The 23,144-nt window shown below is 41.5% G+C and overlaps 2 protein-coding genes and 1 pseudogene across 3 annotated transcripts in view; 2 read left to right on the plus strand and 1 right to left on the minus strand.

Annotated features, from left to right (window-relative positions):
- Window positions 1–10,875, plus strand: part of LOC115736432 (transformation/transcription domain-associated protein-like) — a 28,387-nt gene extending 17,512 nt beyond the window's left edge. Inside the window, exons 19-35 of the mRNA XM_030668149.2 lie at window positions 222–371; window positions 469–690; window positions 826–1,047; window positions 1,247–1,900; window positions 2,460–2,720; window positions 2,846–3,190; window positions 3,992–4,404; window positions 4,481–4,907; window positions 5,373–6,671; window positions 7,001–7,261; window positions 7,343–7,633; window positions 7,703–8,176; window positions 8,450–8,881; window positions 9,054–9,332; window positions 9,580–10,131; window positions 10,209–10,418; window positions 10,554–10,875. Of these exons, the coding sequence (XP_030524009.1) occupies window positions 222–371; window positions 469–690; window positions 826–1,047; window positions 1,247–1,900; window positions 2,460–2,720; window positions 2,846–3,190; window positions 3,992–4,404; window positions 4,481–4,907; window positions 5,373–6,671; window positions 7,001–7,261; window positions 7,343–7,633; window positions 7,703–8,176; window positions 8,450–8,881; window positions 9,054–9,332; window positions 9,580–10,131; window positions 10,209–10,418; window positions 10,554–10,673 (6,612 nt within the window). The 3' untranslated portion in view covers window positions 10,674–10,875. The remainder of the gene's footprint in view (window positions 1–221; window positions 372–468; window positions 691–825; window positions 1,048–1,246; window positions 1,901–2,459; window positions 2,721–2,845; window positions 3,191–3,991; window positions 4,405–4,480; window positions 4,908–5,372; window positions 6,672–7,000; window positions 7,262–7,342; window positions 7,634–7,702; window positions 8,177–8,449; window positions 8,882–9,053; window positions 9,333–9,579; window positions 10,132–10,208; window positions 10,419–10,553) is intronic.
- An 843-nt stretch (window positions 10,876–11,718) lies between these two features.
- On the minus strand, window positions 11,719–13,468 carry LOC115736338. 2 transcript variants are annotated; one of them, XM_030667994.2, is made up of 3 exons: window positions 13,306–13,468; window positions 12,610–13,049; window positions 11,719–12,471 (listed from the first exon to the last, which is right to left on the minus strand). In XM_030667994.2, the coding sequence occupies exons 1-3, from the start codon at window positions 13,382–13,384 to the stop codon at window positions 11,890–11,892; spliced, it is 1,101 nt and encodes a 366-aa protein (XP_030523854.1). In that variant the 5' UTR covers window positions 13,385–13,468; the 3' UTR covers window positions 11,719–11,889. The 2 variants fall into 2 exon arrangements, with proteins under 2 accessions (XP_030523854.1, XP_030523853.1); XM_030667993.2 differs by having other exon boundaries at window positions 11,719–12,474; window positions 13,306–13,466.
- Window positions 13,469–19,608: 6,140 nt separating this feature from the next.
- Window positions 19,609–22,597, plus strand: LOC115736340 (annotated as a pseudogene).
- Window positions 22,598–23,144: the final 547 nt, after the last annotated feature.

The following is a 23,144-nucleotide window of genomic DNA, read 5'->3' on the forward strand; positions in this document are numbered from 1 at the left end:
GCATAGTGGTCTTGCTATCAAGGAAACAACCATATACTTGCTTAAGGTGAAGCTGATAATTTTGATGTTTCCATGTCAGTTCTAGATAATTGAACTTTAGCCCAGCAAGTTTCTCAATGAGCGTGCTATTACATTTGAAGCTATGGCTCGCTGTTTTACTTTTAGTTCATGTATCAAGGTACAACATTGCATATTCTAAATTAATGAGGATGTGTATGCAGGTGAAGGAAAGCAAATGGCTTGTCAAGTGCTTTCTAAATTACTTACGGCATGGTAAACCTGAATTAAGTGTTCTCTTCGATATCCTCACCATATTCTTATACCATAGTCGTATAGACTACACTTTCTTGAAGGAATTTTACATTATCGAGGTATCTCAATTTTTCCAAGTTTCTTTAATGTCCATTGCCTCATTTTTCACCTCATTTCGAGTGATCACAAGTAAGTGATTTCCATCTCTTCTTCCAGGTTGCAGAAGGTTACCAACCCAGCATGAAAAAGTCAATTCTTTTGCATTTTCTCAACCTTTTTCAATCTAAGCAGCTTAATCATGATCATTTGGTGATTGTGATGCAAATGCTTATTCTACCCATGCTTGCTCATGCTTTTCAAAATAATCAGAGTTGGGAAGTAGTTGATCCAACCATCGTGAAGACCATTGTTGACAAGCTTCTTGATCCTCCAGAGGAGGTGATATTTTGTGCCTTTTGGTTTTATGTTCACTTTGATCTTGTGATGCCGTCTTCACAGCAGTTCCTGTTGTGTGAAACCTGAAGTCAGTTGATGGTTGTGTTTGAGTTGTATTTCCAATACTTTGCTTTATAGGTTTCTGCCGAATACGATGAGCCGTTAAGGATAGAGCTTCTACAGCTTGCGACTTTGCTTCTTAAATATCTCCAGAATGATCTTGTCCAACACAGGAAAGAACTTATCAAGTTCGGTTGGAATCATCTAAAACGTGAAGATAGTGCCAGTAAGCAGTGGGCATTTGTCAATGTTTGCCATTTCTTAGAGGCGTACCAGGCCCCAGAAAAGATAATTCTGCAGGTACTTTGGTTTCTTGATTCTCTATCAAAGAAGACTATCTTATATTAAATGCTTTGAAGTTTTAGCTCTCTGGATCTTCTAAACATGTTCAGAATGTTGTTTTGTCGAGAAGGCAGCGTATTCTCAGTCAATAAATAAATAAGTGTGTGTATTTGTCAATTAGGGTATAGTTTCTGATATGTGCAGTTGTAAATTGCAGGTTTTTGTTGCACTTCTTAGAACATGCCAGCCAGAAAATAAGATGTTGGTTAAGCAGGCACTTGACATTTTGATGCCTGCATTGCCGCGGAGGTTACCCCTTGGGGATTCGCGTATGCCAATTTGGATAAGATACACAAAAAAGATTCTTGTAGAGGAAGGTCACTCTGTCCCTAACCTAATTCATATATTTCAACTCATTGTACGCCATTCAGATCTCTTCTACAGCTGCAGAGCGCAATTTGTGCCTCAAATGGTAAACTCTCTCAGTCGACTTGGATTACCGTACAATACCACGGCTGAAAACAGGCGTCTAGCCATTGAACTAGCTGGATTGGTGGTTGGTTGGGAAAGGCAAAGACAAAATGAAATGAAAGTAGCTGCTGATGCTGATGTCCCTGGTCAAAACTCTGATGGATTTGGTACTTTGTCCGCTGGAGCTGATCCCAAGCGCTCTGTAGATGGGTCTACTTTTTCTGAAGACCCTAGTAAGAGAGTTAAAGTTGAGCCAGGTCTGCAGTCACTCTGTGTCATGTCACCAGGGGGTGCCTCGTCGATCTCTAATATTGAAACTCCAGGATCTGGTGGCCAGCCTGATGAAGAATTCAAGCCTAATGCTGCTATGGAAGAAATGATAATCAATTTTCTCATAAGGGTTGAGTTCTATCTGGCTTGCAGTTTCATCATAGTGTTTGTTGAGAATGCAGAGCTGCTTTTAGATTTTTCTATTAAAACACAAAATTTGCTTGTCACTTTCTTCTGCTGTTAGATATTAAGTGGTGTATCGAATTTCCTTATGATGCTTTATGATTCTCTTTTTTTGGGGGGGTGGGGTGGGGTGGGGTGGGATGTGGGGGAGGTTCTCGACTTAATCAACTCTAATTGGTTGACCTTGATATGTTGCCTTATGGCATTCAATATTTGAACTATCCATCTTACCGATTTCATGACCTATAATTACTATAATATGTGTCCTTTTCACCGGTTGTAAGGTTTTGCTGCAGTTTTCTTCATTATGCTGTTAATTCCTCCACAATGACCATTTGAACAGTGTCTCATAAGCCTTAGAGTTGTTGTCACTCTTTCTTGTGGTTGTGTAGTTGAGTATCCCTGTCTACTGGTTAGATCTAATTCTAATTGTGGCACTGCAAATTGTATATTGCACATCCATGTTGCATATGACTGCATCCTGATGCTTTACTTTTTCAATGTAGGTTGCTTTAGTCATAGAGCCCAAGGACAAGGAAGCAAGCAGTATGTACAAACAAGCTTTAGATCTCCTTTCACAAGCTTTGGAAGTGTGGCCAAATGCCAATGTTAAATTTAACTATTTAGAGAAACTTTTGAGTAGTATTCAACCTTCCCAATCGAAAGATCCTTCCACTGCTCTGGCTCAAGGCTTGGACGTCATGAACAAGGTCTTGGAGAAGCAGCCCCATTTATTCATCAGAAATAACATCAACCAAATTTCACAAGTATGTCATGAACCTTTGTTCTTCTATGCTATTTCTTTATAAATCAATTGTAGAGGTTGAGTGTGGCGAACTTTGTGTATGCTTAATGTTCTTTTCATTTCTTGTTTCTTTATTCCATATTTCAGATTCTTGAGCCGTGTTTCAAATACAAAATGCTGGACGCAGGGAAGTCATTATGCAATCTATTCAAGATGGTCTCTATTGCTTTTCCATTAGACGCAGCTACAACGCCCCCGGAAGTGAAGATGTTATACCAGAAGGTCGATGAACTGATACAGAAGCATATTAATGCAGTCACTTCCACCCAGGCATCTGTTGAAGATGGCTCTATTACTATCAGCTTTGTGTTGCTTGTCATTAAAACATTAACCGAAGTGCACAAAAACTTTGTTGATTCCCTTATCTTAGTTCGTATTTTGCAAAAATTGGCGCGGGACATGGGTTCATCTGTAGGGTCTCATTTAAGACAGGTATGCCCCTCATAATTTCATCTGGTTACTTTGACAGGTTTCTATACACATTTTCTCAATCTCAGGTCCTGCATTGAAGAACTTGTTTTTCCTTCCTGCTGATAATCATGTTGTGGTGTCATGGCTTCTCGTTATCTTTAATGATCTCTCATCGAAGTTTATCTTTAACGATTTCTCATCAAAGTTCTGTGAGTCGCTCCGGATGTTGAGCTGAGATATTTACTGGGTATCAAATTGGGGGTTAGGTTCTTATCTTCCTCTTAAAAATCTGAAGTCTCAAATAATTTGATGGGGATGAAATATTTGGCTCTAATTATGTAATGAATGAATACCCTAAGTTGAAGATTGCGCCGAGGTGGTAAAGTCTTCAAGTGGTTGTTGCAGGGCCTGATCATTGTCTTGTTGTTAGGAATACCAACCGATTGAAGGTTCTTCATTAATTAGGTGGTAGTCTTTAAGAGGTTGTTCCGGTGTCCTGGAATTATATCCTACCTATATCAGATTTCCTGTATTAGATTTTTATTTTCTTTAAATGTTTGAGAGAGCTATTCCTCTTGTGTATATGAAAGTGCACCATATTTTGAGGCTTTTTTGATGATATCACTACAATTGTCTTCAGCCTTGTGCGATGTGTAAAAATTGGCTCCCAATTCCTGATTTATGATTTGTTTGGTGGCAACTCTCTCTCAATGCGCTGTCAGATTCTCTGATTTTTTATGAGGCAAATTCCTTGCTGGTTTGGGTTTTTCCTTTGTTTTGATCTTTTCGGAGTCATGTCACTTAACATCTTTTCCTTTACAGGGTCAGAGGACCGATGCAGATTCAGCAGTTACTTCTTCACGCCAAGGTGCTGATATTGGGGCCGTTGTGACAAATCTGAAGGCTGTTTTGAAACTTATTAATGAAAGGGTCATGCTTGTTCCCGAGTGCAAACGATTAATAATTCAGACATTGAATGGCTTACTGTCAGAGAAAGGTGCTGATCCTAGTGTGCTACTTGGTATACTTGATGTGATCAAGGGGTGGATTGAGGATTACTTCACCAAGCCTGGTGCAACTGCTTCATCATGTGCTTTTCTCTCCACAAAAGAAATAGTTAATTTCCTTCAGAAGCTCTCTCAGGTCGATAAGCAAAACTTTCCTCCCAGTGCCTTGGAAGAGTGGGATAGTAAATATCTTCTAATTCTTTATGGAATTTGTTCTGATGAGACAAAGTAAGTCGCGTATTCAGCGTTCTGTTGGACTCTTCTTTGGTTGGCATCTAACACGGCATATATTTATTCATTGCAGATTTCCACTCACCCTACGGCAGGAGGTGTTTCAGAAGGTAGAAAGACAATACATGCTTGGCCTAAGAGCAACAGATCCTGAAATGAGGAATAAGTTCTTTTCTCTTTACAATGCCTCTCTTACAAAAACATTGTTCGCAAGGTTGCAATACATTATCCAGTTGCAGGACTGGGAAGCTTTGGGTGATGTCTTCTGGCTCAAACAAGGGCTTGATCTTCTTCTGGCAGTATTAGTAGTAGATAAACCTATTACACTGGCTTCAAATTCTGCCAGGGTGCCAGCACTTGTGTCTTCAGGTTCTTCTGATGGTTCACTGCCACAGGCACAGGCTATTGATCTGCCAGAGGGCCCTGAGGAAGCTCCTCTAACATTTGAAGGCCTTGTTCTCAAGCATGCAAAGTTTCTCAATGATATGAGCAGACTTCAGGTTCTTATATCATTCGTCTTTATGAATAAAAGTTCTTACCATAGAGCTGCTTCCTTTGATTTAATGCTCATAAAATCATACATTCTTGCTGAAGACATTGTGAGGGTATAATGTACCTCAGCAGTTGAGTTCACTTTGTAATGTTTCTCCCCACTATCCCTGGTTTTTCAATTTTTGTGGATTAATTGACTGCAGCATCACCATCATGAGAGTTGGTTCTATGCACTTATAACTTCATACGTTCTAGATATCGTGTTGGCAAGTTCTCTCGAAGCATCTTTTTGTATATATCAGTTAGAATATTTCTTGCAGCATCACTTTGGGAATTTTGCTATATTTGGCATTCTTTTGTTCCATCTGTGGTATTTTTGCAATCACTATTGGACAAGAATGATGATACATAGCTCAACACTATCAGTATTTTTTAAAAATTGTATGTTGAGGTTAGCTTTTTCCGTTTCGCAGGTGGCTGATCTGCTTGTGCCTCTTAGAGAGCTAGCCCACACTGATGCCAATGTTGCATACCATTTGTGGGTGCTGGTGTTTCCAATTGTCTGGGTCACCTTGCTCAAGGATGAACAGATAGCCCTGGCTAAACCAATGATTACTCTCCTATCGAAGGATTATCATAAAAAGCAACAAGCAAACAGACCAAATGTTGTGCAAGCACTTTTGGAGGGTCTTCAGTTGAGCCACCCTCAACCTCGCATGCCTAGTGAGCTAATCAAATATATTGGAAAAACATATAATGCATGGCATATTGCGTTGGCTCTGCTTGAAAGTCATGTTGTGTTGTTCATGAATGATACAAAATGCTCTGAATCTTTGGCGGAGCTTTATCGATTGCTCAATGAGGAAGATATGAGGTGTGGTTTGTGGAAGAAGAAGTCAGTCACCGGAGAGACTAAGGCGGGGCTATCACTGGTTCAACATGGATATTGGCAACGTGCTCAAAGCCTGTTTTATCAAGCAATGGTTAAGGCTACTCAAGGTACTTATAATAACACCGTACCAAAGGCAGAAATGTGTCTCTGGGAAGAGCAATGGCTTTATTGCGCTACCCAGCTTAGTCAGTGGGAGGCATTGGTGGACTTTGGCAAGAGTGTTGAGAACTACGACATACTTCTCGACAGTCTTTGGAAGTTACCTGATTGGGGATACTTGAAGGATCATGTAATTCCTAAAGCGCAAGTTGAGGAATCCCCGAAACTTCGTCTAATCCAAGCATTTTTTGCTCTTCATGAGAGAAATACAAATGGTGTGCAAGATGCTGAAAACATTGTGGCGAAGGGAGTTGATCTTGCATTAGAACAGTGGTGGCAGTTACCTGAAATGTCTGTTCATGCAAGGGTTCCTCTTCTTCAGCAATTTCAGCAGCTAGTTGAAGTTCAGGAGTCTGCCAGAATTTATGTGGACATTGCTAATGGAAACAAGCATTCAGGCAATTCTGTTGTTGGAGCACATGGTAATATGTATGCAGATTTGAAAGACATTTTGGAGACCTGGAGACTACGAACACCGAATGAATGGGATAACATGTCTATTTGGTATGACCTACTTCAGTGGAGGAATGAAATGTATAATGTTGTTATAGATGCATTTAAGGATTTTGGCAACACGAATTCTCAACTACATCACCTTGGCTACCGTGACAAAGCATGGAATGTCAATAAACTTGCTCACATAGCTCGTAAGCAAGGACTTTACGATGTTTGCGTCACAGTACTTGACAAGATGTATGGCCATTCAACCATGGAAGTTCAGGTATGTACCAGTCTCACAAAGTAGCAAACATATTGCCTTCCCTCCCCCAAAAAAAAGTGATGGTAACTTGTATCCCAAAATTTTGTAGCTGTTGGCTCTTGAAACATATACTGAAATCTCTATCCGGAAGCTTGATCAATGATTTTATATACTGTTTCTGTAGTGCATAATGAGCAACACGCGCACAGATATGTGTATGCATATAAAATTGTTTATTGTGAGCTGGATTCTCTGCAGTCTCAATGGGCATCATACTCCTTTTCTGCTCCTGTCCTCACTGTTGAAAGGAAGCTAACAGGTAGTATCTATGGTAAATGTTATCTTCGCAGGAGGCATTTGTTAAGATAAGAGAACAGGCAAAAGCTTATCTGGAGATGAAGGGAGAGCTCACTAGTGGTTTCAATTTGACAAGCAGTACCAATCTGGAGTATTTTTCTCCAAAACATAAAGCTGAAATCTTTCGTCTCAAGGGAGATTTTCTGTTAAAGTTAAATGATTCTGAAGCCGCTAACGTTGCATATTCCAATGCCATCTCCCTCTTCAAAAATCTTCCAAAAGGATGGATAAGCTGGGGAAATTATTGTGACATGGTATTAATCCTTCTGTTTGTTTTTCATGCCTTATTTTGCTCACAGCTTGGAACAGTGGTGACCTAGCAGCTACTTTTACAGGCTTACAGAGAGACTCATGATGAAATTTGGCTTGAGTATGCAGTCAGTTGCTTTCTTCAGGGTATCAGGTTTGGTGTGTCCAACTCTAGAAGTCACTTGGCTCGTGTTTTATATCTCCTTAGTTTTGACACTCCCAACGAGCCTGTCGGTAGGGCGTTTGATAAGTATTTGGACCAAATTCCCCATTGGGTTTGGCTTTCATGGATTCCACAGCTGCTACTCTCCTTGCAGAGGACAGAAGCACCTCATTGCAAACTTGTCCTGCTAAAGATTGCCACAGTCTATCCACAGGTTAATATTGCTTTTATCATGAATGTGTGGATGGTTTTAGGTCATCATTAACCTTGTTTTTAATCTCAGGCTCTTTACTACTGGCTTCGCACATATTTACTGGAGAGGCGCGATGTGGCCAATAAATCTGAACTGAGCCGAATGGCAATTGCTCAACAAAGGCAGCAAAATGCCTCTGTGCCTAGTGCTGGTTCTCTTGGCTTGGTTGATGGACATGCTCGGGTTCAGAGCCATGGCGGGAGTACCTTAGCCTCCGAAAATCAAGTCCATCAAGGTCCTCAATCTACTGGAGTTGGGCCTCATGAAGGTGGAAATCATCCACAAGAATCTGAAAGATCTGCAGTAACTGAAAGCAGCATTCACATGGGAAACGACCAACCTATGCACCAAGGTTCTTCAAACATAAATGATGGTAGTCAGACTGCTTTTAGGCGTAATAGTGCTTTGGGTTTGGTAGCTTCTGCTGCCAGCGCATTTGATGCTGCCAAAGATATAATGGAGGCTCTTAGAAGCAAGCACACTAATCTTGCCAGTGAACTTGAGGTGATGCCTTTTTTTTCTTCTTTTTTTTACATATAAATGTCTCTGGTTACGTGGTAGAATGCAAATGTTGAATCTTATGGCGCTCGAGCTGGAGGCTGGACTTGGATTAGTATTTTAGATTCCCAGCTAAGTTCATTCGTAGTAGAAGATTGCCCTAGTCTGTCTTGTGATGTTGCTGTTATTACTAGTTTACTGTACAGTGCTTGGTGTGAATTGTCTGCGCATTTTAGAAGGCAGTGGCTTGCTTTCTGATAAGTTTGTCTTTGGGTACAGATTCTGCTTACAGAGATTGGTTCAAGGTTTGTTACTTTGCCAGAAGAGAGACTACTTGCTGTAGTTAATGCACTACTTCATCGCTGCTATAAGTATCCCACCGCCACTACCGCCGAGGTTCCCCAGTCTCTCAAGAAGGAGCTTTCTGGAGTATGCAAGGCTTGCTTTTCAGCTGATGCTGTGACTAAGCATGTTGAATTTGTGAAAGAGTACAAGCAAGAATTTGAGCGGGACCTTGATCCAGAAAGCACAGCCACTTTCCCAGCAACCCTTGCAGATTTGACTGAGCGTCTGAAACATTGGAAAAACGTTCTCCAGAGCAATGTCGAGGACAGGTTTCCAGCTGTCTTGAAATTGGAAGAAGAAAGCAGGGTTTTGCGTGATTTCCACGTCGTTGATGTTGAGGTTCCGGGGCAGTATTTCAGTGATCAGGTAAATCCAACTTGTGTCAGCTTGGTGAATACTATCTCAAATGTGAACAGCATTCGATTGTACAAGTTTGCTTCGTAGAATGAACTCTATTCATCATACCTACTGCTTGATTGTGTGTGTCTGCACTATTTTTAAGGTGTTGTGTCCCACTCTTCTAAAATCTGTGTTGCAGGAAATTGCGCCCGATCACACTGTCAAGTTAGACAGAGTCGGAGCTGATATTCCGACTGTGCGAAGGCATGGAAGCAGTTTCCGGCGTTTGACTTTGATTGGATCTGATGGCTCACAAAGGCATTTTATTGTTCAGACATCTCTGACTCCTAATGCTAGAAGTGATGAGCGCATTCTTCAGCTTTTCCGCGTGATGAACCAGATGTTTGATAAGCATAAGGAGTCAAGGAGACGCCACATATACATTCACACGCCGATCATCATTCCTGTTTGGTCCCAGGTGAGGACATTACTCTCCAGAGGCGTCACTTGTTTTTTCTTTTCCATTCCCTCACGCATGTCATGCATAAAGGAAGTTTTAGCATGGCCTAGATTTCACCCTTGTATCTATATCTCCTAGAATTTTATGTCATGTGCGTCATACAGCTAAAACTTATTACTCAGTTTCTCTCTGTCATGGTGATTTAGTTCTTGTCCACATAAACTAGTAGAAAATATTGATTTTGACCGATTAACTGCCTGAACAGGTTCGAATGGTAGAAGATGATGTGATGTATAACACCTTTCTTGAGGTTTATGAGAACCATTGCGCAAGGAATGACAGAGAGGCTGATCTCCCTATTACCTTTTTTAAAGAGCAGTTAAACCAAGCCATATCTGGCCAAGTATCTCCAGAAGCTGTTGTAGATCTGCGACTTCAAGCTTATAATGATATAATGAAAAATGTTGTAAATGACAACATCTTTTCCCAGTACATGTACAAAACTCTGCTGAATGGCAATCATATGTGGGCATTCAAAAAGCAATTTGCCGTCCAGCTGGCCCTTTCAAGTTTCATGTCCTTCATGCTACAAATTGGGGGAAGGTCTCCCAATAAGATTCTGTTCGCTAAAAACACTGGGAAAATATTTCAGACTGATTTTCATCCAGCCTACGATGCGAATGGGATGATCGAGTTCAGCGAGCCTGTACCTTTCCGTTTAACGAGGAATATGCAGGCCTTCTTCTCAAACTTTGGCGTTGAAGGTCTCATCGTTTCTGCAATGTGCGCTGCGGCACAGGCTGTGATATCACCTAAGGTGAGTTTTAATTGAATAGTGGATTGTGATTTATGCTGGAGGCCCCACAGTTGATTTAGCCATGTGACATTTTGCAGCAAAGTCAGCACTTGTGGCATCAATTAGCAATGTTCTTCCGCGATGAGCTGCTGTCTTGGTCTTGGAGAAGACCACTGGGCATACCCTTGGCGGCAATGGCTGCTGGTGGTAGCTTAAACCCAATTGACTTCAAACATAAGATTACTACCAATGTTGAGAATGTTATTGGCCGGATCAACGGGATAGCGCCACAGTCATACTCTGAAGAGGTAACTATTTGGCCTCCAACAAAAAATAGAGATGTGTGTGTGTATGTATCTTTTGGCTGATCATTTAATTTGAATTTGGCATCTACAACGTTCTGGCAATGGTCATGACCTGTTTCCTCCGTGTTCCACTTTCAGGATGAGAATCCAATGGATCCACCGCAATCGGTGCAAAGGGGCGTCACCGAACTGGTCGAAGCTGCTTTGACTCCGAGGAACTTGTGCATGATGGATCCAACGTGGCATCCGTGGTTTTGAGTTGTAGCTAACATAATGGAGAAACTAAGACTGTACATCACCATGGGGGCAGGCGATTACGAATTTAGGGTGTAAATTATGTTATACAGATAGCGTTGATCAGTTTGCACATCCCTTGCAGCTGAGGTTTGGATACTAACTTTTGACACCATTGTGAGCTATAATTTGATGATGCAAAGTCGTAACTTTCTTACTGGGCTCATTTTAGTGTCAAAATTTATCTGCGGATCACTTAAGTGGCATTTCGGTCTATTGAAGTGTCATTGTCGATTTTTTTTTGTACGAAATATTAATTTATTATTTTGTTGTCCAAAAAAAATCTGTTAGCATGTTTGCCCAAATTTAAACCCTCATTTCTGAGCCTACAAAAACCAGAAACACAAATCCTGTTCTTTATAGGCCATGAAATCGCAGAGAGAGATTTTTATAGCAGGTTTAATCAATTGTCTCAATACAAAGAAGCTGAATCAGGAAATCAGCAAAATTGCCGGCCGCGAGCCACGTGTGGATGGCGACCAGGTAGATCAGAGCTCCGGAGGCAAGGTAGAGATCGGAGCTCCGGCTGCTCGGCATAATTGCCGGCCTTGTGTAATCAAGTAATTGAAAACTGCAGTTCGATGTTTCTGCTGCGAGACTGATCTTTCTTTGAAGCCTAGGCATTTTGCTTTCTGGCCATGGTTAACCGCGCATTACACGACTGAATCACCAAATGACAATCGACGAAGCTCTTCATCTCCTTCCGAACGACCCTCAAGGTAGGGGGGGCTCTTTTATACATGTGAAGAAGAACCCGGAAGAGCAGCTGAGGAATTTGCTGCTATCTTCTTACTAGATTCTCCTCATCAAATCACAGAACGAGTCAATTAAATACACCAAACACTAAACCAACCAGCAAAAATCAAGCTTCTTTGACAATTTTGCAAACAATTCCAGTTTTGGGTTTTAAATTTTTATCTAGGTATATCATCTTGCAGTTTTCATGAGATTTTGAAACAGCAGTCGAAAGACGTGAGACATCTTCAACAGATATTCATCATGCGAAAGGTAAAAAAATAGCAAAATTTCGATTTGATTATTAGAAGAAACAACAGTTTCTGGACATCACCACATATCCTCACACACTTTTTCATCTACTTGATGAAATAACCAGTAACAGCATCCCAACCATTCTTCCCAAGAACAAGAAAACTAGTAAAGCAAAAGGGGTGTGTGTGTCTCAATCACCACTCGTATTTCCTTCCATAGCAAAACGCAAGTGCTTTCCTCTTGGTGTAGGCAGTCCCTTCAACCGCACAACACTGGGCGAAACATCACCCTTGCCATCACTTCCCTCTTTTTCTTCTCCAACGATTTCATCATCGCTGTTGTAAACGAACCTGGTGTGGCTTCCTGCAAAGTCGGGCATTTTCTTCTCGCTGCTCACCCACATTTTGCTCACTCCTCGACACAGTTCATCCACTAGAGATCCATCCTCTTCTTCGTATTCATCTTCCTCCTCCTTCTCTTCTCCTTCTCCTTCTCCTTCAATGAATGCACCCTCGTCTTCATCTTCACCATGGGCACTCGCATTGACCTGAATGGACCAAACAGAGGCGTTGCCATCGTCTGTGGTCAATGACTTCTCTTTGGATCCACTCTCTCCTTCTGGTCCTCCTAGGCAGGTGAGCACAGACGAGCATTCAGACGAGTCAGAAAGTTCGGATTTCTCAGAGAAATCCAACAGCAGAGACCGAGTTATGATGCTCTTTTGTGACTCAAGACTCTCTTGCTCCCTTTCATCAAAGATGTCACTTGCCACCTGCTGTATGCATCAATAAGGAACACAATAAGCCAAGTGTTTCAAAACATCACGAATTTGAATAACCTTTACAAAACATCGACTAAAGGATGAATTTGAATCAACAATAAGTTATATATCTGGAGAAGTTAATCAGACCTGAGAAATTAGTTGCTCTTCAACATCGACTAAAGCAGTTGAGGTAACCAAGCCATTGTTCATGCTTCCATCATCTGATAGACTCAGCACCTGTGGCGTGTTGGCCGGAGTTGGTGCAAGAAGCCCCATTGGAGAGTTAACCAACCCTTGAAGGCGAAGCAAAGGCCTGCTTCCCATAGAAATCCTCGAAAGCACGGCCTCCTCTTCTACTTTCTGTAGTAGAATCTTAACTTGACCCCTTAACAGTGCCTCCCCGGACCCAGGAGTGCTCTTGGCTCTGTTACTTCTCTTATTTGCAATTGATGAGCACGGGGTCCGCAAGCTGTTCCCAGCCGCGACCCCAACGATTGGAGAATCATTGGTTATGTCGATGAGTGCAGACCTTTCTTGCTGCTGCTTCCCATTAGTCCTTTGCCTCAAATCAGAATCTTCCAACTTCCCTGGAATTTCATCAAACATCTTATCATCATAACCCGTTTCGAAACCCCAAAAAACCACGATTCTAATCATGATAGATGTCGCAAGTCACCATCGACGTGCAAGAAACAAACATAGGCAGAACACCCACGAACCTATTTTCCTTCCAAAAGGAGAGTCACGCCCTTAAGACGATAACGCCATACAAGATACTGTGAAGTTTCGATTTTGAAAGAAGCGAACAGAGAGAGAGAGAGAGAGAGAATGGAAGGGACTCACTCGAGATTGGAAGGTTCTTGCTGTTACTAGCGGCGGTTTGAGACCTCGTAACTCTCCTGTTTGACGAAGGGGTCTCCATTGAAGTCGTGCAAAGAAGCTCCAAGAAAGATCAAATGTATTCAGAGAGCGAGAGAGAGAGAGAGAGAATGCGAAGAAAGCGAAGGTGGGAGGTGTTCTTTAAAAGGGAGTGTGTGGAACGGCGTTTTCAGAAGGTATTAGGTGACCGTTAGAGCGTATGCCCACTCCTGTAAAAACTAGCCGTTGGACTTTCCATCATTTTTGAATACGTCCTTCCCGAGGGCAAAGTGGCAAACAAAAAAATTTCTTGCCTCGTATTTTCCACTCGCTCAATCTGAACAGGGAAAAAAAAAATGAAATTACAAGGCCGTTTGATTCACACAAAAAAAAAGAGAATATTCCGAGAAATATTTTTCAATAATCGATCGATGAGAAATATTGTCATTATGAATAATAATTTATGTCTAAATATTATCGTGGACGATTAAAATATTTCTCGTTCTCTGTAATCGATATGAACGATTATTTTTAAGAAAGCCCTTTTCAAATTATTTACTTTTTCATTAACCGAACGCGCAACTTACGCCACGAGTATTCCGTCTTTTTTCGTCCTTGGTCCACGTGTTTCTCAATGGTTCGGGCTTCGTATATTATCTATATTTTTTTTTTAAAGAAAAAGTTCGCTTTATTATCGAAAGTAAAAATCCTAATAAACCGGACATGATTGGTGGAAAGCAATCGGCTCCGGAGAAATTCGCCGATGTGGGCCCGATTCCTTTTTCTTCGTTAATTCAACTTCGGTGATTTCGAACCCAAAATAAAAATAAAAATTCAGTTATTATTTCGTGCGTGCACACTACCCGTACGTACGGGTCTATGACGAGTATTGCGGATCGCAGCTGTCGATCATACGGGAGATGTATAATCAACGGTTATTATGAATCGGAGGACCTATGGATAGGCCGGGACACCGCCGAGGTGGCGTTGACCAATGAACAGCTCAGATTCACTTGACCAAGTTGTAAAATGTCCACTTTCCCTTTTATTAACTCCAGAAATCATATACTTAGATCTGCGTACGACGTCGATTTGTTTCAATGAATGATTTGACTTAGATTCTTGAACCACGGGAAAAGTACCTTAGAAGTGTCCTTTCTTGAACCATGGGCTGCTTTCCTTTTGAATTCTTTGAATATGGTGGTCAAATTAAAGCATTCATCGATGCTAGAAGTTTGATGGATTCACGGAACGAATGATTTTGATTTTCACGGGCACTTGCGGATGAAGTTGCGGGCTGTGAGATCCATGTAGCAAGGACCGGTTTCTTGGTTCTCGGCCGTGTCGGGGGTGGCACGCGGTTTCGCTTGGCGCAGCAACTCACGCAAGCCGTTGTCGGGAAATCCCCCAACGAAAAATACACACTATTCCTTCTTTTCTATGGAATCAATCATGGCCACTACCTACATTCCACAAAATTGTGCACCACAAGTAAAATCTAATAAAGAGACCTGCAGTATCGTGGAAAGACAGTCTAAAAATAGAAAAAGCATTTCATAACCCATTTCTTGAAGAATAAATTGGAAATTGTCCTTTTTTTGTCTTTAGTTTCTTTTATAAAAAAAAAAAAGGACGAAATGGGCATTTGATTAAACTTGACCATAATTTATATATTCGAAATAAATCCAAAATTTAATTGAATAGATATATTTAGGAAAAATTCACTTTGAAGCAACTATTCCCCAGGTACATAATGTTGAATCATATGCACAAAATCAAGCGAATCTTGGATTACTTTTCATTTCATTTATTTTCATTCCAAAATTTTATGGAATTTTGAAAGACCCGATTCCATTAGTAACGAGGATTCGGAATATCACACATTAATCAAGGAAAAATCAATATACGTTTTAATGTCGAATCAGGATCAATTACGACAGAAATAAAGCATTGGGGATGGTCTGAAGGTAAATTGAAAGCTAAGTAATGGTAATTCGGAATATTCTCCCGCCCCCGCGGCGGGGGGTGGAATAGAATGTCATGGACCGATTCTTTCGAAGACCGCGCCCCATTCGCGCGGTTCGCAGCAACCTGCAAGCCGGCCCACGATCTTTGGGCTGGAGGTGAAGGAGCGGGTGCTCCAGTTTTATCCGTCTGCAAACCGAGAAGCATTCATTTATTAATCAATCGGTTGAAATTATGATCTCTGAAAGTGTAGGTTGACATGGTTTTGCACAATGTGCTCACTGTGTTTCCTTTTCTTCATGGTTGAGTGTGAGAGATGATGGTGATGGGATCCGATTTACTTCAGCCAAAACAGGTTTCTGGGCAAGTGATCTCAATCCTATCACGCTGTCTCCCAGTCTCTTCTGGTCAGTGAAGATACCGATACCGCTGCTCAACCTCTCCGATTCGTACCTCAGGAGACAAGATAAACGGCTCTCGAATTGCAACAAGCATCCCCTAACTACGCAAACCTTGATGCGCTTGTTTTCGTAGAGAGGATCGAGTTCCTGCATTCGTTTTGAACACCCAGTTCGGCATTTGATCGAATAGCCAAGTGCGCAACCATACCGATACATGGATTGAGCTCCTTTACTCCTCCTGTAACATGAGAGATGAGAACTTTTGCAAAAGGCTTTCATCATGCTATGGATTCCCACAGGCTAGGAAATGGAGACATTCATAGGAGGTGGGTGGACTTTTTGTGAGATTAATAGTATTGTACAAGTGAAAAGGTGCAAGAAATCTTGCTTGGTCCTTCAGATGGAGAATCAGTCCATCCAAGATTTGCCCCCCTTTGTCCTCGAGAATGTCAAGCTCATAAGTAAAAGAACACGTTGGTGTTGCTTCCGGCAGCGGCGCGCAATATGCTGGTAGTAATTGAAAGCCGTAGCACTCATCGGGAACGGCAAATATGCAAAACGCTGAATAAAACCGAGAATGACAATAAACCTGATTTGCCTATCTTGGACTTGAGATTCCATAAGATTTTTTGCAATCAGCCAAAGGGGAGATCTCTATAGTGAAATGGCGAGGTCTTCAATGTCCTTCAAACCCTTCCGATGTTCCGACAGAAGGGTTGGAAGATATCGGAACGCCGATGTCAGGACCTTGAAGGCTTGCACCATGTTTCCGAAGAAAGACGGAACCCTTCGAGCGAATTGGCGAAGTCCTCGATAACCCGTCAAAGGCTTCAATATTCCTTCTGTGCGGATGAGGGATGTCGAAGGCTTTAAGTCCATTGACCTAATGATCGTATCGCACCGAGTTTAGTCCATGATGTTGATGACAGAACGCAGAACAGCTGAACCCTCAAGGTCTCTACTCTCTGGAGCTGATGACGACGTACTAGTGCGTTCTCCTTCGTCATCGCTGCGCAGGGCATTCTTCTCCCCGGACTTTGGACGATTCGAGCAAATGCCGTGGCTAGGGGTGAGATGTTCCAGGATCGGTTCAGGTTCCGTGGAACTCACTTTGTTGGGATAGGTAGGTTCGTCAATTTTTTGAAGGAGAAAGTACAAAAAGAAGTCCAAAACTTATTACATTGGTGAGAGGTGAAGAAACACTCGATGCACGCTTTTAAGGAAACTAAAGATTTCAATCATTACGGGACGAGATTTATGGTATCATCTTGCATATGGCAAAATATTAAGTCATTACATATCTCGATAAGGTAATAACGAATCTTGACTTATTTAGATATTCTTGATTATCGAAAATAATCTCGGTTGCTTGCCTAGGCCTTTTTTTTTTTTCCCTTGACCCCAAAATTTTCTCCATTTCAGTATAACATATGATTTGATTGTAGTAAAGTCATGCCCTAATTATGGTGCTCATGATGAAATAAGTCTCTAGAATGCCATTTACGGTCAACGTCAGCTGTGTGCACGACATGGCTCTCGTTCTTTATAACTTCTTCGTCGTTGGTAGTAGCTAGCAGCAGCTGCTGCTGCATTCGCTCCACCTTCCTTCCTTCCTCCTCCGCTTGAAGCACATCTTTCTCGCTTCCATTAGAGACTCCGGTCCCTCTCTGGGGATATCTAACAGGTTGTGCGTGTTGTCGTAATTATATCTGAACCGACTTAGCGACGATGTCCAGCAGAAGGTCGAGGCAGTCCGGGTCTTCCAGGATCAGCGACGATCAGATCATTGATCTGGTGTCCATGTTGCACCAACTTATTCCTGAGATCCGAGATCGCCGGCTGACGCTCCGATTAAGGTACATAAGCGCTCTCTCTCTCTCTCTCTCTCCATCTCTAGCGTAGGTTTAGAGCTGTGCTCCCAAAGTTGAGCTCAGTAGATAAGGGTGGTCATATTCATTCTACTTTCGTTGCTTGTGCGCTAAGCTTGTTTGGCATTTAGACTTGCACTTCCGACGTGTGACTTCGGTTGTATATCCTACTTACAAATGATTTTCCAACACTGTCGGCACCGTCCTATTTGAGCGTGTACATATACTCGTGTACTGAAGCATGTACGTGTGCTCATCGGTCCGTATAAACGCGACTTAGATATCGCCAGTCTGGATATCAGTAAATACCTATATAGGTCTATTGTACGATATTTATGCACATAACGTGCTAGCTAATTCATAAATGACTGGCTCTTTGGTGGGTATAAACATCAACCCTAGAGTTGGAATTACTAATTATCACTACTCTAGGGCATTTGGAAGGGACACAAGATCAACACCTTTAAAATCCCATAGCCAACACATTGAAAAGTCCAGCGACTTACCTGGTTTCCTTATTTATATGTCCACAATTCATTCATACAAATCAACAATAATAGGTTTATTAAGGTGGATACACAAAATTAATCCGCAAACTAATGTGTTTAAACTCGTGTCGAGTGTTTCCGTCGAATATAACCCGCTCACCTAAGTGCATAATCATATCACTTTATAAACACGACGTTTAACTCATTTTTTCATATATCGACACTATTTTTTTTATGCAAGTTCCATTTATAAAATTGGTATAACAAGTGATGTTTTCAAAGCCTATCGAGATCAATTTGAATACCTAGGTCAAATAAACAAAATAAAGAAGCCGATGCGGATTGAAACAACCGACACGATCCAATCTTCGTAATGACGATATTCGGCGAAGGAGCATCCTCTCATCACGCGTTTTATATCGGATTTGGTTAAATCCATTTGAAACTGAGTAAATTCCATTAGTATGTATTAATGTTATTTGTCAATGATTAAAAAAAGATTATGACAAAAAAATGATTAAAAAAAGATAAATAAATAAAAGATAGCACTCTTCTTTTTCTCGAAAAAAAAATAGAGCACCGTTTCTTTAATAAAAGGATAAAATTCACCAAAAACCCCACATTATACCCACTCTGACGCATTTGCCTTACACTTTTTCATGACATTAAAAAATCTCAAACTTTTTCTTGTGCGACAACTTGATCGGAACTTGTATTCGTGTAACGCATTTATCACAAACCTTGTCCGCAACACCAAAATCCCGGATTTGTACCCTTATGACACATTTACGCCAAGTATTTTTTATAGCACAAAAAATTCAAAAGTAAAATTTATGGAAAACCTCAAACTCGAATCACGCGACTCATTTATCCTTTATCAAGATTTTTTTTTTCATTTTACTTTTTTTTGTCCATCCTTCTTCCTCTTCATTGCTACCGTCGCTTTTGCCTTCGCCAAACCAAAAAAGAAAACAAATGAGAAAGTAAAAAAAAAAAAAAAGGGAAAAAAATGTACGATGAGTATCACATCAGTATCATTTGCTTCTCGTCATCCATGTAGGCAGCCAAATAAGATTTTCAGTGGGTTAAACGGAATCTTGACCGAGGGGTAAATGTGTCGCACGGGTGAAGTTTTGTGCTTTTTATGTCACATAAAAATAATTTATGATAAATGTGTCGCGCGTGTTCAAATTTGAGGTCACAAAAAAAGTTCATTGTAAACGCGTGGGCTTTTGCGGCCTTTGCCCTTTGTGAATGAGAGACCATTGACCAACAGCCAGCTTCATTTAGTACGCTCCGAGAATCGACGACGGTTATTTAGTTCGTTAGGTCGCCTTCGTGGGCACGAAGCTGAAAGCTCCTCCGCCATCTCTGTAGTTATCCCACCATCGCCATCACCCACCCAAAGCCTGAAAGTTTTCCTTCTTCTTTGTCCATCTATCGTCGAATCCGTATCGAAATCGAAGCTTTTCAAGAAACCCTCAATTATTGCACATTTCCCCCATTTTCTTTTCCCTTTCCCTTCACAGTCCAGCCCCACACAGAGGGCGCGAGATCGGTTGCTTCTAGATGGCCATTCTTGACGCCTGCAGGGGGGTGGTAGTTCATGCTGATCATTCACTTCCCACCACCCTACATAAAATTCCTCTCCGTGACTCGACTCTCGCTGGCTTCCGGGTGTTTGGCCCCGGAAAGAGAAGACCCAGAAAGTGTTTGGTGAAATTCCTGAGAGAAACAGGGGACCCGAGATTGACATGGTTCCATTGACCCTCACTGCGCTGGCCGAGGAGAGGACCCTCCCCGGAGAAGTTTGTGCGCGACGAGGATGAGCGTCCCATTGTGCCCTATAATCAGTTCAACAATGTCGTTCCGGTGATATCGCTTGCTGGGATTGATGGGAGGAGGGGAGAGATATGCAAGAAGATTGTGGAGGCTTGTGAGGAGTGGGGGATATTCCAGGTTGTGGATCATGGAATTGATGGGAAGATGATCGGTGAGATGTATCGTCTCGCTCATGGATTCTTCGTCTTGCCTGCCGAGGAGAAGCTTAGGTATGATATGACTGGCGGCAAGAATGTTTTTTTTCGAAACAATCACCTCTCTTGTTGTCTCGACTGCCCTGGCTACTGTGTTCTTTGTATAATTTATTTATGTTGTTGGTGGTGGTCGTCTCCTTTTGGGGTTGTAGGTGTAGATGTTCTCTCTGTCGATATGTATCTACCTTGGCTTACACATCAACGCAGGTGCAAAACTGATAGGATGGTGTACGAATTAATGAAGACGCTTTTCTGGAATTGATTACTGCCAAAGACTAGATGTTCTTTGATATGTTATCAATTATTTTACGTTCCTGTTCACTATTCTTCTTGTTTCTGATTCCTTAATTGAAACCACCACCCATATTCTTAATGTTGCTTTGATCTCATCTGTGCTTTCTTTCCTTGGTGAGCAACTGTTACTACTTACTAGGCAATAATTCTCAGCTATGTTACTGCATCAAGATTAAGTTATAGCTTCTTGACAGACGACAATTTTGTGATGAATGCAGGGAGAAGCTGTCCAAGACTGGCGTGAATTAATGATATACCTCTCATACCCAGTTCAAAGCCGAGATTACTCTTGACGGCCGGACAAGCCTGAGTGATGGAGGACCGTTACTGAAGAGCATGGTGAGAAGTTGATGGGCCTTGCGCACAAGCTCTTGGGAGTCCTATCATAAGCTATGGGATTGGAGAAGGGGGCATGTATTGAAATGGATCAAAAGGTTGTGATTAATTACTATCCGAAGTATCCACAGCCCAATCTAACTCTTGGACTCAAGCGGCACACTGATGCAGGCATCATCACCCTACTGCTCCAGGATGAAGTGGGTGGACTCCAGGCCACAAGGGATGGTGGCAAGACGTGGATAACTGTCCAGCCAGTGGAGGGGGCCTTCGTGGTGAGTCTTGGTGATTATGGACATGTGAGTTCATTCTGTAAAAGATTTTGTCATGGAAAATCATTGTGGAACTGTTAGAACATGTACCTAACTCTGCCTGCTTGTTTCATGAAATTAGGCTGAATGGCTAAACTTAATCACTACAAAGTCGGGTAAACTTGCAAATTCTTTGGAAAGCAGCTTTGAACTGTCAAAGTCCTTTGACCTGAAGTAGTAAAACTTGACAAAAGTACTTTTAAGCTCTTTGATCATGGATCCTGAAGCTTCTTGGTAAAGTTTTTCTAAAGAGATAAGTGCACTAGAAGTCCCAAAACTTCTCACGAAAGTACAATTGAGTCCTAAAATCTTTTAAAAAATGCAATTAAGTCCTAAAACTTGTCAAGTTGGTGCAATCAAGTCCTAAAACTTGTTAGCATTTATAAGAGATGATTCGATTCACAATTCAACAAACAGTGTACCACTTTCTTTCTATATCTTTAGATTTGCAATTCTCCCTGTTATTCCATTAACTCCGTCCAACTTAACTGAAAATGCTAAGAATTTTTAGAACTTGATTGTACTTTTTGAAAGTTTTAGGAATCAATTACACTTTCATGACAAGTTTTAGGACTTCCGGAACATTTATCCCTTTTTAAATTACCCTTGATAGGTCCTCGAACAATTGGGTAGGTTTAGGTCAAATGTTCATAGTTGAACTACTTTTACACTAGCCAGGTTGGACCATCATACATTTGTTTAAATCTGGCTTGAACTAGCCTAGTTCAACAGTCGAATACTGATGAACAGGCCAGGCCAGCCTATGTCATGATGAATTCCACTCGTGATCAATAAGTCGGTACATATCCCTACTTAGTATCTCTGGTGACATTGAGCTGTTACGCTGGCACGAGGGAAAAGTTTGGCTGCCTAAACCCATTCACACTAGATAGCTGTTGAAGTTGACTGTCTATGCATTCCATAATTGGCAAAATCAGTATTTCACCAGATGTTCTATTGTATTGTTTCACTTCTCACTCTATTTGCTCTTTCTGTGCAGTATCTGAGCAATGGGAGGTTCAAGAGTGCGGACCACCAAGTGGTGGTGAATTCCAACTACAGCCAGTTGTCTATAGCCATATTCCAGAACCCAGCATCCGAAGCCATTGTGTACCCACTCAAGATCCAGGAAGGAGAGGAACCTGTGCTGGACGAGCCTATTTCTTTTACAGAGATGTACAGGAGGAAAATGAGCAAGGACATTGAACTTGCTACGCTAAAGAAACTGGCCAAGGAGCAGCAATTGAATGACTTAGACACAGCAAAGTTGGAATAGAAGCCTATGGAGAAGCTCCTGGCTTGAATCTATGAAGGTTCTAAATACTTGTTTGGGATATGGCTTTGTGTCATTTTTCTTGTGTGCTGAACTAGGTCAGAGACGTGCTGATATAGTTACTCTTTCAAGATAGATAATCATCAATGCATGACCTATGCCCTCAATAATGTGTTAGGTTGAAGTAAGAGGAAAGGAATGTCAACTACTGAAATACGAACTTGTCACCAGTAAAATTTCATGTCACAGCATGCTTTCATCATACTAGAACTAATATACAACTCCGCCTTTTCTGTGTGGAAATGTGATGTTACATATTCTCGCAAAATGATGGAGCTGCCCTAATTGCATGTAGTAAGTACATGGATCCGCCCTGTGTTGGCCGTTACCCGGTTTTCGCTTACCCAAGTCCCAACCGAAAAGATCGGCTTTGAGCTTCTGAGGTCCGAACTTTTCCCATTTAGTGAATCATAAATGTTCATGTATTATGTGCTAGTGGTTTAACTCTCGACGAATGTTCCTTGAATGCGAAGTGTATATACTAATGCTGTCGAATTACCAACTACTTTGACAATAAATCTGTTTTCCCTCCATTCTCTTTTACTTTCTCTTATTTGTAGGAACACAGCCTACAAGATTTCAGAATGGCGTTTGGTTGTAGTGGGTCATGTGATATTTCTTATTCACTCTTCCACTCTGGCAATGACCATAATCAAACGTATAAGCTCTTGAAGAGAGGTGCTAACCTTTCGGAGGCCCTGGAAAAACGGAAACCAGACCCAGATTTAGTTGCTAAGTCGTGCACGATCATTTTCTTTTAATTGAGGAATGTGGTGTACAAGGCTGTTCGAA

Source organism: Rhodamnia argentea, chromosome 11, assembly GCF_020921035.1.
Source record: "Rhodamnia argentea isolate NSW1041297 chromosome 11, ASM2092103v1, whole genome shotgun sequence".
In the NCBI taxonomy this organism is placed as follows: domain Eukaryota; kingdom Viridiplantae; phylum Streptophyta; class Magnoliopsida; order Myrtales; family Myrtaceae; genus Rhodamnia; species Rhodamnia argentea.